An 18,536-nucleotide genomic window follows, 5' to 3' on the forward strand; every position below is an offset into this window, starting at 1 on the left:
GATTATATCCATGTAAATGCTCAGACAACCAAAACATGATTCATTTGATTTGGGTAAAACTAATGAAGTGTAAGCTAATTCATCATGCAGTAACAGATGCGTTTTGCATTTCTCTTCTCTCGCTGTCTCTTTTTCACCCAACACCTTCCCATCTGTTGAGTCACCTCCTGTTTTCACCTTGCTTCTTCACTTGTCACATAAGTTACTTTCTTACCCTATTACCACATCTGTCTCTCTCTCTCTCTCTCTCTCTCTCTGCAATCTCTTTTTGTCTCAGGTGTGGTGCTTTGCATGTAGGAGATATTCTCTTGGCTATAGATGGCATGAGCACAGAGCATTGCTCTCTGATGGAGGCACATCAGCTTCTGTCAAACTCCTCAGAACTCACAAAACTAGAGATTCTGCCCTCTCAGCACAGCGTATGTGACACAGGTCTGAAGCCACACTGTCATTTACACCTACAGCAGAATATTACACATGGAGAGATGGTTGCAATGAATGTGCACATATGCTAATGGACACTATTCACACAAAAATTCAAACTCACAAGCTTTTGAAGATATTTGACATTTGTGTTTTTAGGTAAAGCTAATTACGTATAATGACTACAGAGTATCCCTTAACCTAACCTAATATATATATATATATATATATATATATATATATATATATATATATATATATACATACAATTATGATTAGTTTTTTTGAATGAAGTCTTCATGTCACCAAAGAGAGATTTTGTCAAATTTGTCTAAGTATAGTTACTGTAAATATGACGAATAAACCAAAAGTAATATACACTCACCTAAAGGATTATTAGGAACACCATACTAATACTGTGTTTGACACCCTTTCGCCTTCAGAACTGCCTTAAGTCTACGTGGCATTGATTCAACAAGGTGCTGAAAGCATTCTTTAGAAAAGTTGGCCCATATTGATAGGATAGCATCTTGCAGTTGATGGAGATTTGTGGGATGCACATCCAGGGCATGAAGCTCCCGTTCCACCACATCCCAAAGATGCTCTATTGGGTTGAGATCTGGTGACTGTGGGGGCCATTTTAGTACAGTGAACTCATTGTCATGTTCAAGAAACCAATCTGAAATGATTTGAGCTTTGTGACATGGTGCATTATCCTGCTGGAAGTAGCCATCAGAGGATGGGTACATGGTGGCCATAAAGGGATGGACATGGTCAGAAACAATGCTCAGGTAGGCCGTGGCATTTAAACGATGCCCAATTGGCACTAAGGGGCCTAAAGTGTGCCAAGAAAACATCCCCCACACCATTACACCACCACCACCAGCCTGCACAGTGGTAACAAGGCATGATGGATCCATGTTCTCATTCTGTTTCCAAATTCTGACTCTACCATCTGAATGTCTCAACAGAAATCGAGACTCATCAGACCAGGCAACATTTTTCCTGTCTTCAACTGTCCAATTTTGGTGAGCTCTTGCAAATTGTAGCCTCTTTTTCCTATTTGTAGTGGAGATGAGTGGTACCCGGTGGGGTCTTCTGCTGTTGTAGCCCATCCGCCTCAAGGTTGTGCATGTTGTGGCTTCACAAATGCTTTGCTGCATACCTCGGTTGTAACAAGTGGTTATTTCAGGCAAAGTTGCTCTTCTATCAGCTTGAATCAGTCGGCCCATTCTCCTCTGACCTCTAGCATCAACAAGGCATTTTCAGCCCACAGGACTGCCGCATACTGGATGTTTTTCCCTTTTCACACCATTCTTTGTAAACCCTAGAAATGGTTGTGTGTGAAAATCCCAGTAACTGAGCAGATTGTGAAATACTCAGACCGGCCCGTCTGGCACCAACAACCATGCCACGCTCAAAATTGCTTAAATCACCTTTCTTTCCCATTCTGACATTCAGTTTGGAGTTCAGGCGATTGTCTTGACCAGGACCACACCCCTAAATGCATTGAAGCAACTGCCATGTGATTGGTTGATTAGATAATTGCATTAATGAGAAATTGAACAGGTGTTCCTAATAATCCTTTAGGTGAGTGTATGTTACATATTTTTATTCACTCATTATTTGATTGGGCTGTCAAAAGTTAAGACGTTTTTTACCCAAACTTGAATTAAAAATGCAAAATAACCATATTTATTTCCGAGATGACAACTGCATGCTGCTTGCAAATTAAGCATGCAATATAATGATGTCATGTGACAACGTTTTAACAACTGCTTTAAATGTTTATTGTTGCATAATGTGTACTATTTTTAAAATGATTTAAACAGTGGATCATATTCAGTGTACTGCACAGTATGCAGTAAGCGGTATGTTGGTATTCGTAGCATTTGTTTCCCACAGGTTGTATCCGACCCAATTTCTTGTCCAACAGTATTAGTACAACAACCACCGTGACATCTTTTTTTTGTATGGGTCTGCTCTATTTTTAGTCCAGATCCTATGTTTGTTTCTACTCTCAATCTGTTCATTTACAGTTGCTACTTTACACTGTGGTCCTAGCTAGGATGATATGTTTGCTTATCATCCTCTCCCCTCTTCTCTTGCTCTTGTCTCTCTTTGACCTTTCTGTGTGCCATGCTGGGTTTATAGTGGTTGTTATCCAGCTTTTGAACACTTTCTTACAACTATCATGAGTCATTCCTAATATGCTGAGTGCTGTGCGCAAGACCTCCCCTACCCTCCAGACTACACACACCCTTGCACGTGCGATTCACTGTATGCAAGCCCAGAGCCTTCACTATGGCTTTACCATGTTTCCAGACAACTACATTTCAGCTGTATCATTGGATTTGGATGGAATAAACAGAGACAGCAGTGGTACAGTAAACGATTTGTGCACCTGCATCTTCTTTAGCTCGATGCACAATGTGGCTCAGCTCTCAGAAAAATCTTTTTTCGTGCACACAGATTGTACAATTCAGAGCTGAAAACTGAGGCTGTGTTCAGAAGGGAATACTAGCATGCTTCTTACTGCATACTGCAGAGTATACAGGTGTTTCTGGCATTTTCATGTTAAATGGTTGAATTATTATTAAAAAGAACCAAATAACTATTTTCTTTTTCTTATATGAAGGTCAGATTAAAATGGATTTTGAAACCTTTTACCAGGCCTTCATTTATTTGGTAACACTAGTACACTGCCTGGCCAAAAAAAGTTGCATGCTCTAATATTTCATTGATTTAGTTGATTCCACCATGCATTCATTGTGGCATTGTTTCGACAACCTTATGCAACATCACAATATTTATTTCAATCCAGAGTTGCACTGATTTTTGGCCGAGATCTTGTATTGATGACGGGAGAGTCGAACCACTCTGTAAAGTCTTCTCCATCACATCGCTAAGACTTTCAATGGGGTAAAGGTCAGGACTCTTCAGGACACTGAACCTGTCAGGACTCTGTGGTGGCCAATTCATGTGTGAAAATTATTCCTCATGCTCCCTGAACCACTCTTTCACAATCTGGCCTGATTAATATTAGCATTGTCATCCTGGAATATGCCGTCAGGGAAGATAAAATCCATTGATGGGATAACCTGGTCATTCAGTACATTCAGGTAGTCAGCTGACTTCAATTTATTGCTGCATAATGTTGTAGAGCCTAGACCTGACCAGTTGAAGCAACCCCAGATCATAACACTGCCTCCAGAGGATTGTACAGTGGGCACTATGCATGATGAGCTGAGGTTACGCATGAAAAAATATTTATCTTACATTTTGACAGACTGAGTTGTAAAATTTCCCTCATGGTCTATGGTCTATTTTTATCCATCATACTTTTTTAATTTTTTATAAGTACTACATTCAGGGTGGTAGTATTCATTATAATGGCATATACATGACAGAGGATAGGCTTCATTATATTTTTGTCTCCCCAAGCACAAGTCTGGTGAAACCAAGGAATTCTTGGATGAAAGTAGCTACCTGTCAATCGACCACTGTGCTCAAACAAGATTTTAAACTTTACAAGTACGTGTGGCTTTTAAGTTAAATAACCATCCGATCGGATAATGCACAGGTTTACTGAACTTCTTCAATGTGCCTGATAGCTTATAACAATAAAGTCACAGATGAGAAGCGCACACACACAAACACACATCTCTGAAATGCAGGCACTCCTCTAAAATAACTGACAATTCTGCTTTAAACATAGGCTAATATTTGCACTAGGTTAAATGTGCTGGTTTTTGTGATTTCATTTTTTTACTATACTTTTTTGTGCTTCATTATTAAAGAGACAGACTGATCATGTAGTAACACACTATGTAACGTGTAATGACTGATGTATGCAAATAAAAAGTATATATCGAAATCCAAACACAGTTGGTCAAAATAGACACATACGACCTGGTGTTAATGGTGATGATGCCTGTTAATACGCATCTTAATACAAAGCAATAATCAGGGCACACACACACACACACACACACACACACACACACACAGTTGAAGTGTGTGAGAGAGAGAGACAATGAAGTCAAAACTGATGCACAAGGTGAAAATGCTCTAATTTTTTATCTGTCAAAATGATGGACAGCATTTGAAATTCTGTCAATCTTTAAAAAAATAAAAATAATAATAAGTAAATGACAGGAGAATTTCCAGTTAATGCAACCCCTGATAATGGGTGCATTGCTTCATGCACTTCCCTTCTTACCCTGATGCACCAATCTCTTTGGATTAGGGTAAATGCTGGACTCATCGGGCCGCATGACCTTTTTCCATTGCTCCACAGTCAAATCTTTATGCTCCCTAGCAAATTGAAGTCGTTATTTCACATTAGCCTCACTAAAAATTGGCTTTATTGTGGCCACACTGTTGTTTAGTCCCAATCCTGTAAGGAAATGTGAGGTACAGTGAGTTCTACAGTAACATAGACGTGAGTTCTACAGTTGATTTTTTATGATGTGACTTCAAGCGTTTGTGATCTCCAATCATGATCATTCAAGATTTTTTTATGACCACATTTCTTCCGCAAAGCTGACAGTTCACCACCATCCTTCCATGCCTTGGACAGTTCTTAACCCAATTCCAGTTATTTCAGCAATCTTCTTAGTTGTTTCCTTTGCTTGATGCAGGCCAATAATGTTTCTAACATCTTTTCCATGAACACAGGATACATCTTCCGACATTGTTGTTTAAGAAATGAGAAGCTACACACCATCTGCATTAATGAGGGTTAAAAGAATTGTTGCCAGCTGAAATATTAACCACCGCAATAATGGTCCAATCACAGGCTCTAAAGCATCTGCTTATATACTTTTAAAATCAAAAGTTGTACATTTGAACATTAATGCCCTATGAACTAACAATGAACATTGTATTTTTATTAACTAATATTAACAAAGATTAATAAATGCTGTAAAAAATATTTTTCATTGTTAGTTCATGATACCAAATGCATTAACTTAAGTTAATCAATGGAACCTTATTGTAAAGTGTTTCCATTTATTTTTGGTACCATTCAAATGCCTTTTATGTACAGATTTGTCCGTTTCAGCCTTGTCACAGACCCAGACTTTAAATATTAAACTATACAAATCCATTTTAAAACTACAAATTATTACAAGCTTGAAACTAGGATAATTTAAACAAAGTGTGACAAACTATTAAATATTTATTTGTGTGAAAATGACACAAATTACAGCTGTCCCACAGTTGTGGCATCATTTCCACCACACCAAACTATTTTGCCCCTAATAAAGTTTTCAAACATTAGTGTACTTGCTAACCAAGGTGACACATGTGTCAGTGAAGAGCATGCTTGAGAGGAAGTGATATTTGATGAAAACAGAGAAAAATCAAAAGTAAATATCACTTTTCATCACAAAATATTTGTGGGTGTCATTTCCAATCCAGATTTAATTTTGGTAAAATATACTTAGTGTGAAAATATAATTTTATTTTCTGTATTTAGGATACATAAACTGTTAGCTATAACATTAGCATTAGCAAAACCAAGGAGTTGGCCATTTTATTTCAAAAACATAAAAAATGTAAATTTTCATCATCGTCATTTCCACCCCAGAATTCTATTAAACACAATAAAGAATTTGAAATGTGCTGGAAATGACACTGTGGTGGGAATTTTCATGACTTTCAGAAAAAAATGGCATAAATCCCCTGTGATGCATGTACACACACCGTTGGACATTGTTAGCAGAGGAATTAAGCAAACTAGTGAGGGTGTGAAAAAGGTTTTAGTAAGACTGTATCGGAAGTTCAAGTTGAAGAAACCCCCATATGCTGTTTACTGTCAGTACACTGCGTTGAATACTACTAGTACACATTACTCAACAATACACATTTCAAACAGTAGTATGCTACATAATTTTCACATTACCTCACGGAGTTGGATATGTAGTTCACTGGGTGGGGTCCCGCTACCACCTAGTTTGCATTTTTAATCCAGTTCCATAAAAATGTCTTTTCATTCAAGTAAAAAAGTAAAAAAGAAGATGTTACAAATCACGGCTGATCACAGGAAATTGTGGAATACTGCACATTTCAGAAAATACAGTAGGTCATTAGGATATTGGATGCATAAATTTGCATACTGTGTACAGTAGTATACATAATAAATACTGAGTTTTTTTTTTTATATAGCCAAAAATAACACCAGATTTGCTATGCCTCTTTGACAAATCTGACAGTGTAAACACTCATGCCATGACTAACATGCTACATTCCAACCAAATGCTTTTAAAGAGCTGTGACCAAAGTGATTGGCTTCTCAAAAAAAAAAGGGATGTGTAGAACTAAATAGAAAATGCAGGACCCAGAAAGCAAACCCTCCTCTATGTGAATGTCTCTGTCTAATGGGTGTGGCATTTTCTAATGAGCATGACAAGAACGTGTGCTTAATTACGCATCGTTAGTGACAGCTGTGTAGCTACATGTGTCAGAAGGATCTATTGCTGTCAGCTTTCAAAACAATGTCCTCAGAATCGCTTCCAGAGCATTTGTTTTCTAACGTGAGCTACAAAAGAGTTTTAAGATGGTTCCTCCACTGCTGTCAGCTTTGGCCAGGAAATGTAAGACAGAGAAATAGAGGGAATAAATGTGCTGTCTACACATGAGTAAATGAAAGATGTGCCTATTAGCAGTGTCTCAGGTTCACACTGACATCTAAATGTCAATGAATTAGAGTGTGAAAATTCTGAAGGCGTATCCCAGTTTGAATACTAAAATCTGCAGTGCTGTAACCATAAGCTCATTTTCAGCAGAAATAACCCACTTAGTGCCCCATTTAATGTGTATTTGTGTTTGTGTATGAACGTGTGTTTGTGTGTTACCTGCAGTACGTGTCCAGAGAAGCAGTCAGCGTCAGTGGGACTCTAGTGAGAACTACACCAGCGCCCCTCCACCATTCCAAAAAACGCCTTTGGCTTGGAGTCAAACCACTCCTACACCATCACACAGCAGATGTGAGTGTCCCCTGTGTGTGTGTGTGTTTTGGCTTTTTTGTTCATAATGTAGTGTAAGTTTGTGCTGTAGATGAATTTACATGTTCTAATGTATATATAATTTTTTTTTAAATGTTTCAATCTAATGTATTGAATTACAAACCTGACTAGGAGTGGATGCATTTAGGGTATGTTCGGAATGGCATACAACTTTACTACTTGTACTTTTTTTGCAGTACAGTATTCAAATGCACAGTGTACAAACAGAGCACACTGTTCTGTGACATACAGTATTGTGTCCCATAATACATTGCGCTCAACATGACCTTCCATTTCAAGTGTGATGAATGAAATAGAAGTAATATCAACTAGATGTATATCTTTATACCATGACTCTTCTTGTCTTATCAAGTTAAGATATTTTATACAAATGTTTTTTATATATTTTGTTATATATAATGTTATATAAAGTTGTAATCTCAGAAATAAAGGTTATTTCTGTATATATATATATATATATATATACTGCACTGTAAGCATACTTTATACTCTAGTAGCATTAACTGAGCTATTTAGAAATGACCATTTTAAATGCTCGATCTCTCTTCCAGCTGTGACATCTGGCATCTCTACAAATACATCTGGCTTTCACAGTTACAACTCTGGGACTCAGTCATCATACCCCAATACTTACCCCAGCAACACCCTGCCCTCAAACCCCTCCAGCCCCCGCAGCACCGTCACCAAGAGGAGACACCGGAGGAAAGACCACAAGAGCTCCTGTGAGTAAACACTTGATTCCCACATCTCTCTTCTCTGCCTTTGGCTAAGATCAAGTGTAGTGTCTCTTTCTTACGCTGTGTGACTCTTTCTGGCAGCATAAGACAAATTCCCACTCATAATGTAGTCTTGCTTTCAGGATACGGAAACTAAAATAGCAATGAGGTTAGAAAACTTTCATATGACCAATTCATTTGGAGGCACTGAATGATATATATAATTTTTAATAGCCCATTCGGTTCCAGAGTTATTAGGGAAAATATAAATGTAGTAATTATAGCACCACCTAGTGTCTAATGGGTGTGTGTACGCACCTGAGTATTTGTGGGGATCTGAGAACATCCCATTATGTTTAGGATCTCTACAATTTACAGTCTCTGACACCCAGATATTTTTATGGTAGAAAAGGATGTCAAGAAAATCAGTATAAATACAATAGAGTTTCAGCACCTTCTAAAAACTAGATATAAGTATTGCATTTGTCACTTATAATGAATAATAGTGTATTTTTGGACTCTGGAAAATTAGGATTTTGACATTATTGTTTATAGGTTAATAAATAAAGGAACATTTCTAGTTTCAACATTATTTGCTTTATACCATGAGACACACATTTGTTTTTTGTCCATTGAACATATGGAGCCACATTGAGAGCCCCATGTCTCTAGGATTGAAACATATAGGGCCTTAAAATGGAAGATACCAAAATAAAAGTTTGTGCTGAACCAGAATCTAAACTAATATAAAGATATTCTTAACACTTCTGGAATTGTATGCATGCCAACTTTGAAAAAGAAAGTGTTCTTGTTTCCATTTTAGGACTTCCACCATTGGCATACATTTAAGAAGGGTTGCTGAAGTCAACTGATTTTAGTAAAATACCTATCTTTCTATCTACAGTATGTGTAGAAATAAAATAATGACGCTGCCACATTTCTGAAGTTATTTTCTTGATGTCTAGTTTTCCCTCCAAAATCATAGGTGAAATTGTCATTTTGAACCCCTCAACAAAATAATGTATTACTCAGTAATCATGGTCATTTAATATTTTTGATTTATTTATAAAAAAAAAAAAAAAAGATTAGTCACAAAATTTTGAGTCATGGACTTTTGGTTGATTTTAAACAGATTGACCCAATAAGCATACTGCTAGCTGGTTGCATTATTAGATTACAGCTCTTTTTTTTTCTTTCTTTTTTTAATGCCTCTTATACAGTATATGGCATTTTCTATCACCAAATTGAAAATATCTGGGGCATTTTTATCACTTTTGATGTAATTTCTGCCCTGAAACCCTGTTCATTTTTTTAACCTGGTCTGACATGAAGTTACAGGAATAATTTTAGCTGTTAAACATTTTAAGACTTTCTTTTGCACATTATCCCCTACATTCTGTATATGATTGGTTTCCTCTGTGTCTCTCTCTCTGTCACTCGTCAGTGTCTCTGGCGTCGAGTACAGTGGGCGCTGGTGGTCAGGTCGTGCATATAGAGACCAGTGAGGTGGTTTTGAGAGGAGATCCTCTTACTGGGTTGGGGCTTCAGTTACAGGGAGGAGTGTTTGCTACAGAGCCGCTGTCAGCGCCTGCCTGCATCCGCTTTATAGAGCCAGACACACCTGCGGAAAGGTGAGAGGACGCTGCGGCTCCAAGCTGTCAACCTCTAGATGTGATGCATGCTGACAGGCTTGTCTTGTACATTTAGTGCCTGTGGATAGATGTATTTACATGTGCACACACATGGCCACATGTGAGAAAGCTGAGAGGATGTACAAAGATCTTCTGTGACAACTTGGTTCAGGATTGGAGAGATTAGTTGCAAAAATCTACTATTACTGTATTGACCTAAAAGTCCCCAATTTGCAAACCTGCTGCACTTATCAAAACAGAAACAATACACAAGCTAAAAGGATATACCAGTATTTATATTAATACTTTGTATTTATCAGATGTAAATGGTCTGCAATTATATAGCACCTTTTTAACCTTAGCGTTATTCAAAGCGCTTTACACTGCGTCTCATTCACCTATTCACACACCAATGACGGCAGAGCTGCCATGCAAGGCTCTAGCCTGCCATTGGGAGCAACTTGGGGTTCAGTGTCTTGCCCAAGGACACTTCAGCATGTGGAGTCGTGTGGGCTGGGAATCGAACCACCAACCCTGCGATTAGTGGCCAACCCGCTCTACCACCTGAGCCAGCCGCCTGCTAATATACCATATTGGCTTAGTTTAAGTACAGTTATATTAGAGAATTACAGAAATATATAAATGACTTGCATTGTGAAACCTACCACTCATTCACTGTTAAACTGAACTCGTGGTTAAAAAATCCCATGTAAAAAATATAGTACAAATCAGCATCTTTTATTTTGCTTTTTTGTATGGATATGTGTACATAAATGTAATAAATTCTAAATGAGTACATGTAAATATTAGGTAAAATGCATGCGTGTGTGTGTGTGTGTTTATTTGCATATGTATGTTTGTGTTCCAGGTGTGGGGTGTTACAAGTCGGTGACAGACTTCTTTCGATTAATGGAATTTCCACTGAGGACGGAACACTGGAAGAGGCCAATCAGCTGCTCCGAGATGCAGCGCTGGCCAATAAGGTCATACTGGAAGTGGAGTTTGATGTTGCAGGTAATAAATAGCTGTCAATGAAAAACTCAAGTTATTTGATTATAAGTGAATGAGATTACAAAGCTACAGTCACATGTATTTAATTTAGTTTAAGTTCTTTGTGTTTCTCTTTATAAATCTCCCATAGAGTCTGTTATTCCCAGCAGTGGCACATTTCAGGTGAAGCTACCCAAGAGACGTGGAGTGGAGCTAGGCATTACTATCAGTGGTGAGCGATGAGATTGACCAACAGGGGGCGCTGCTGTCTTATAAAATAGTGAAAACTAAGTTCAGATATCACAAATACAGTGCATCCGGAAAGTATTCACAGCACTTCACTTTTTCCACATTTTGATATGTTACAGCCTTATTCCAAAATTGATTAAATTATTTATTTTCCTCAAAATACTACAAACAATACCCCATAATGACAACGTGAAAGAAGTTTGTTTGAAATCTTTGCAAATTTATTACAAATAAAAAACTTTAAATTTAAAAAAAAAAAAAAAAAAAAAACCACACACACATGTACATTAGTATTCACAACCTTTGCTCAATACTTTGTTGAAGCACCTTTGGCAGCAATTACAGCCTCAAGTCTTTTTGAGTATGATGCTACAAGCTTGGCACACCTATTTTTGGCCAGTTTCTCCCATTCTTCTTTGCAAGACCTCTCAAGCTCCATCAGGTTGGATGGGGAACGTCGGTGGACAGCCATTTTCAGATCTCTCCAGAGATGTTCAATCGGGTTCAAGTCTGTGCTCTGGCTGGGCCACTCAAGGACATTCACAGAGTTGTCCCATAGCCACTCCTTTGTTATCTTGGCTGTGTGCTTAGGGTCGTTGTCCTGTTGGAAGATGAACCTTTGCCCCAGTCTGAGGTCCAGAGCGCTCTGGAGCAGGTTTTCATCAAGGATGTCTCTGTACATTGCTGCATTCATCTTTTCTCGATCCTGACTAGTCCCCCAGTTCCTGCCGCTGAAAAACATCCCCACATCATGATGCTGCCACCACCATGCTTCACTGTAGGAATAGTATTGGCCAGGTGATGACCAGTGCATGGTTTCCTCCTGACATGACGCTTGCCATTCAGGCCAAAGAGTTCAAACTTTGTTTCATCAGACCAGAGTATTTTGTTTCTCATGGTCTGGAAGTCCTTCAGGTGCCTTTTGGCAAACTCCAGGTGGGCTGTCATGTGTCTTTTACTGAGGAGTGGCTTCCATCTGGACACTCTACCATACAGGCCTGATTGGTGGAGTGCTGCATAGATGGCTGTTCTTCTGGAAGGTTCTCCTCTCTCCACAGAGAAACGCTGTAGCTCTGTCAGAGTGACCATCGGGTTCTTGGTCATCTCCCTGACCAAGGCCCTTCTAACCCCGATCGCTCAGTTTGCCCGGGCGGCCAGCTCTAGGAAGAGTCCTGGTGGTTCCAAACTTCTTACAATTACAGATGATGGAGGCCACTGTGCTCATTGGTACCTTCAATGCTGCAGACATTTTTCAATACCCTTCCCCAGATCTGTGCCTCGATACAATCCTGTCTCGGAGGTCTACAGACAATTCCTTGGACTTCATGGCTTGGTTTGTGCTCTGACATGCACTGTTAACTGTGGGACCTTATATAGACAGGTGTGTGTGCCTTTCAAAATCATGTCCAATCAACTGAATTTACCACAGGTGGACTCCAATCATGTTGTAGAAACATCTCAAGCATGATTTTGAGTGTCATGGCAAAGGCTGTGAATCCTTATGTATCACTATCGTTTTTTTTATTTTTAATACATTTGCAAAGATTTCAAACAAACTTCTTTCACGTTGTCATTATGGGGTATTGTTTGTAGAATTTTGAGGATAATAATTAATTTAATCAATTTTGGAATAAGGCTTTAACATAACAAAATGTGGAAAAAGTGAAGCTCTGTGAATACTTTCCAGAGGCACTGTATATTCTACAGTTTTTCTCTGTAATTAGTCTGTGGATATACTGTTTAATTGTACAAATTAACACTGTAAATCAATTGTGACTTGCAGCAAGCAAGAAGCCAGGAAAACCTCTGATCATCTCTGAGATACAAAGAGGAAGTATTGCACACAGGTACACCTGCAATACTTGTTAAACCAGTTCATTTTATATTCTTTAATATTATCAAAGTGTCTATAACTGTTTTACAGAGTTTGATAGGTATGCTGTCCCTATGTTTTTAGCAGTATTTTAAGCTTTGATTAGGAATGAACATCTATAATTTGTGTTTGTGTGTTTAGAATAGGAACTCTGGAGCCAGGTGATCGATTAATGGCCATTGATAATGTACGACTGGATCATTGTGGAATGGAAGAAGCCATGATGGTTCTCCGACAGGCTGAGGGCATGGTCAAACTGCGCATTCAGAAAGATGAAGATAACTTGGGTGAGGGCATGTGTTTGTGTGTGCGCACCTCAGAAATGCTAATTATTCTTTGACATCATTGCTTCTTACCTATTAATATGTGCATATTTTACAGATGAATTGGAGTCGTCTGGTTCCATTATTTTCACAGTCGAGCTCAAGAGACATGGGGGTCCTCTTGGAATCACAATATCTGGCACTGAAGAACCTTTCAACCCCATTCTGATCTCCAGTCTAACCCGCAACGGTCTCGCACAAAGGTGCACACAATCACTCATGCCTTTGTGTGTCTGTAGTGGGTTGTTTGTGCCATGATTTATGCAGTAGTACAATATACACACAAAAATAGCATGTTTTAAAATTTATGTCATCTGACAGCCCATAAAACTGTATATAGGAAATGGCTGAAATTCGGCAGACTAATAGCGGTGGGTATGACTAGCCCCTACACAAAATTTGGGGTCTCTAACCCTGTAGCGCCACCAACAGTTTCACTTACATTTTGGCATACAACTTTTGAATCATAAGTCCTAGAATCAACATTATTTTTTCTCTGATTCCTTGGGTCATGCCACGTCTGCAAAGGTTGCATTGTATATCTGCTCCGCCCACTAGATTTTCCACCATTGTAAATAAAAAAAACAACTACCTTTTCTAACTCCTAGAACGTATGTCCGATTCACTTGAAATTTTGCATGTATTATCTAGAGACATGCATGACAAAAACGTTTGAGATTCATGATGATAGACCAAACAGTTCTCGTATACCATATCAATGAATTTGATGGCGTGCACGCCAAAATGGACGCAAGACTGTATCTTTGCGATGCTTAAGCATATTGACACAAACCTTGGTATGTGTCATCACAAGCATGACGTGAGGGTACCTGCACATTTTTGGCACAGCGCCAGCTAGTGGTCAAGAAATATGATGATAATAATAAATGGCATTTTTGCCTATAACTTCTGAAAAGTCTGGCCTAAAATCAAAAGACTGGTCGATTTGGATTCCTTGGGGCATAGGGAGTGGAATGATACCCAATTTGCCATGGTCAGTCATACTTCCTGTCTACCATTTTGAATTTCATTGAAAACCTACTTTTTATAACATCCGATTAGCACGAAATTTACCAAGTTATCATCTTGGGACACTCATGACAAAAAGTTATGAAAAGCATTTTAATATACCAAACAGTTCTCATGTAACGTATAAATGAATTAAATGTCAAGATGCCAATAAGGATCAGAGGCTGTATCACGAACCATTTGGCAGACGCTTTTTATCCAAAGCGACTTACAGAGCCCTTATTACAGGGACAATCCCCCCAGAGCAACCTGGAGTTAAGTGCCTTGCTCAAGGACACAATGGTGGTGGCTGTGGGGATCGAACCAGCGACCTTCTGATTAACAGTTATGTGCTTTAGCCCACTACGCCACCACCACTCAGTATTAAGTGTATTATTTTTGTTTTGTACAATTTGAGCTCTCGGATCACTTTTACCGAGGTCTCAGACGTTAATTAGCTTGTTAGGGCTATGGCTTGTTCACAATCATCATTTGAAAAGGCCAGGTGATGCAAATTTCAAAGCTTTATAAAAACTCTAAAGACTCCTCAAATCTTGTCCCAACAATCAGCAGCCATGGGCTCCTCTAAGCAGCTGCCTAGCACTCTGAAAATTTAAATAATTGATGCCCACAAAGCAAGAGAACATTTTCAGGTAGCCGTTTCCTTAGTTAGGTAATGTAATTAAGAAATGGCAGTTAACAGGAACGGTGGAGTTCAAGTTGAGGTCTGGAAGACCAAGAAAACTTTCAGAGTGAACTCTTCATAGGATTGCTAGAAAGGCAAATCAAAACCCCTGTTTAACTGCAATGGACCGTAAGGAAGACTTGGCAGACTCTGGAGGAGTGGTGCACTGTTCTACTGTGCAGCAACACCTGCACAAATATGACCTACATGGAAGAGTCATGAGAAGAAAACCTTTCCTGGATCATCACCACAAATTTCAGAGTCAGAAGTTTGCAAATGAACATCTAAACTAGCCTGATGCATTTTAGAAACGAATCCTACGGACATTAAAATATGGCTTTTTGGCCGCAATGAGCAAAGGTATGTTTGGAGAAAAAAGGGTTCAGAATTTAATGAAAAGAACACCTCTCCAACTGTTAAGCACGGGGGTGGATCGATCATGCTGGGCTTGTGTTGATGCCAGTGGCACAGGGGAACATTTCTCTTGTAGAGGAAAGAATGGATTAAATTAAATACCAGCAAATTCTGGAAGCAAACATCACACCATCTGTAAAAAACCTGAAGATGAAAAGGGGATTGCTTCTACAACAGGATAATGATCCTAAACGCACCTCAAAATCCACAAAGGACTACCTCTAGAGGTGCAAGCTGAAGGTTTTACCATGGCCCTCACAGTCCCCTGACCTAAAACATCATCGCAAATCTGTGGATAGACCTGAAAAGAGCAGTACATGCAAGATGGCCCAAGAATCTCACAGAACTAGAAGCCTTTTGCAAGGAAGAATGAGTGAAAATCCCCCAAAAAAGAATTTAAAAACATTTAGTTACTAAGTTCTGAGCATGCAGGGTGCCCAAACTTTTGCTTTGGGCCCTTTTACCTTTTTGTTATTTTGAAACTGTAAAAGATGGATATAAAAAAGTAAAATTGATTTAAAATATTAAAGAAATGTCACCTTTTGGATATCAGGCCATCTTTTACTCACTTGGCTATTCACAGCAACAGAAAATTTGATCAGGGGTGCCCAAACTTTTGCATGCCACTGTATGTGTATTGGTTTTCTAATGTTTCGATAATGTTTCTACTCAAACGGTTGTCAAGATGTAACCATTTCAATGCATTTCTTTTTACTTTTGGTCATAAAACTCTGTGTTTCTGGGACAACGTGATTTAAAATGGAGCAGGCCACGTATGATATGGCTGTTTTTAAATATTTTTTGTGCAGGACTGGCGCTCTTCATGTTGGTGATCGTGTCTTGGCCATCAATAACATGAGTTTGAAGGGAAAACCTCTTAGCGAAGCCATTCACCTCCTACAGACGGCTGGAGACACTGTCACACTCAAGATTAAAAAACGGTCTGAACGTAAGTCTCACACGTACACCACATGGACAATTAAGTGTCTAGTGCAACCTGTGTGTGTTTGGAGAAGTTTGTGTAAACATTTTCTTTATAAGAGCAGACAGATGATCCATTGCTGTGAATAATGCATAACCTTACATAACATGTCCTCATGACCTATATCTGTCTTTTCTGCCTCCTGTACCAGCGCTTTTGGAGTCGGACAGGAGCAGCCCGTCCCGGACAGCCTCATGTGTGAGTGACACGGAAGACGATCGCTCCGATTCTTACAGGCGTGGTAAATACTCCGAATTTCACCGCCTGACCACACCTCCCAGTCTGGATTCAGCTATGGACTCATGGGATAGCTCTGCCCTGGATGCTGGCTATGGAAGTCAAGGTGAGGAATACCAGGGATTAGATAATGAAGAAGGTAATTGAGGGTTAACGAGGGCTGACTAAAGTTTATATAAGGTCAGCAAAGGTTAATTAACTTATTTGGACATTAATTAAGTGGGCTGGAGGATGCCTCAAATTAGACTGCTCCTGGATTGGAGTACGTCCTAAGAGTTTTGTTATTGAGGTCATTGGTGAAATTAAAGGGATCACCCAAGTTCACCCAAAAATAAAAATTCTGTCATGATTTACTTTCATGTCTAAACCAGTATAAAAACAGAAATCTGATATATAGAAATATATGCAAAAGCATGATTCATTTATTCATTCACTGATATTAAAAAGTCAGATATCCACATTTCATTTAGTGTATTCTTAATACTCACAATTAAATAATATTTTCATACTTTACACATAATTTGGCAAAATAAAAGATTGATTAGATATAACGGCAATAAAAATATTCTGCTCACAAGTGTTACAGTATTTAGATTTTTCTTTGTTTTCTTCAAACGCCACTTGTCTCATGTTTCATCTTCATGCTGTTCACTTTTGTTGAATTGGTTAACAAGTACAGTACACTTTATTAGGGGCAAATTTTTCAGTGTGGTACATTTTTTTTTAAAGATTGATAGAAATAAGTTTCACACATAAAGATTTTGTATTATTATAATATTTGTATAATGGATTTTCATAGTTTAAAATTGAAAGTCTGGGACAAGTCAAGAAAAAAGTCTGTACAATAAAACTGACTTGGAAATTGGTACTTTTCAAATGCCTTTTAATGTGACCTTCATATAACAAAAAGGAAAAAGGTTTAAATAAATCTTTCTTTTTTTTTTTTTTCAAATAAAAATCAACCTCTGGGACATGAAATTGCCCGAACTTGAAGAAACATACAATACTCATACCAGCCCATCTGGCACCAACAATCATGCCATGGTCCAAATCACTGAGATCACATTTTTTCCCAAATTCTGATGGTTGATGTGAACATTAACTGACGTTATGATTAACTGACATGATTTTATGCACTGCACTGCTACCACATGATTGGCTGATTAGATGATAGCATGGATGATTGTTTGTGCCAGACGGGTTGGTTTGAGTATTTCTGTAACTGCTGATCTCCTGGGATTTTCACACACATCGGTCTCTAGAATTTACTCAGAATGATGCCAAAAACAAAAAACGTCCAATGAGTGGCAGTTCTGTGAACACCTTGTTGATGAGAGAGGTCAACAGAGAATGGCCAGAGTGGTTTGAACTGACAAAGTCTACGGTAACTCAGATAACCACTCTGTACAATTGTGGTGAGAAGAATATAATCTCCGAATGTTGTTCTGAGAAGCGGGTTGGTGCTGTTTTGGTGGCACGAGGGGGACCTACATAATATTAGGCAGGTGGTTTTAATATTGTGGCTGATTGGTGTGTTTGTATATGGCCATATATTAGAGTTCTGTATTTTCTGTTGAACACAAAAGGAAAAGTTTAGCAGAATGTCCAAGCTGCTCTTTACCAAACAACAAAAGTAGACTGTGACCAGGGGTGACAATCTCCAAAAAGTAGTCTATATGACTCGTTTTCTACTTTCCAAGTCTTCTAAAGGCATTCGATAGCTTTGTGTGAGAAACACAAAATTTCCGCTTTGATTTCCGCTGCATCTCTCAAATCTAATTCGCGGTTGCATGTATTTAAACTGGGAATGTTGTGATTGGTTCGCGAGACGTGCAAGAACCAATGCCGTTTGTAATCAATGAAGTCAAAACATGCATTGTTTCGAGCAACATGAGGGTAAGTTGATTACAGAATTTGTATTTTTGGGTGAACCATCTGAACCAAAACTGGGTTATCTCCCTTTAATTTGTTTTC

The 18,536-nt window shown here is 38.6% G+C and overlaps 1 protein-coding gene across 2 annotated transcripts in view; it reads left to right on the forward strand.

Moving 5' to 3' along the window:
- grip2a (glutamate receptor interacting protein 2a) overlaps positions 1–18,536 on the forward strand; it is a 45,963-nt gene that overhangs the window by 20,090 nt on the left and 7,337 nt on the right. For both annotated transcript variants that reach the window (XM_052093761.1, XM_052093762.1), the window contains exons 9-19: positions 278–432; positions 7,290–7,415; positions 8,006–8,176; positions 9,615–9,801; positions 10,670–10,815; positions 10,943–11,023; positions 12,824–12,887; positions 13,055–13,200; positions 13,295–13,439; positions 16,153–16,292; positions 16,477–16,668. In XM_052093761.1, coding sequence (XP_051949721.1) covers positions 278–432; positions 7,290–7,415; positions 8,006–8,176; positions 9,615–9,801; positions 10,670–10,815; positions 10,943–11,023; positions 12,824–12,887; positions 13,055–13,200; positions 13,295–13,439; positions 16,153–16,292; positions 16,477–16,668 — 1,553 coding nt within the window. The remainder of the gene's footprint in view (positions 1–277; positions 433–7,289; positions 7,416–8,005; positions 8,177–9,614; positions 9,802–10,669; positions 10,816–10,942; positions 11,024–12,823; positions 12,888–13,054; positions 13,201–13,294; positions 13,440–16,152; positions 16,293–16,476; positions 16,669–18,536) is intronic.

This window comes from Xyrauchen texanus, chromosome 27, assembly GCF_025860055.1.
Source record: "Xyrauchen texanus isolate HMW12.3.18 chromosome 27, RBS_HiC_50CHRs, whole genome shotgun sequence".
NCBI classification, from domain to species: domain Eukaryota; kingdom Metazoa; phylum Chordata; class Actinopteri; order Cypriniformes; family Catostomidae; genus Xyrauchen; species Xyrauchen texanus.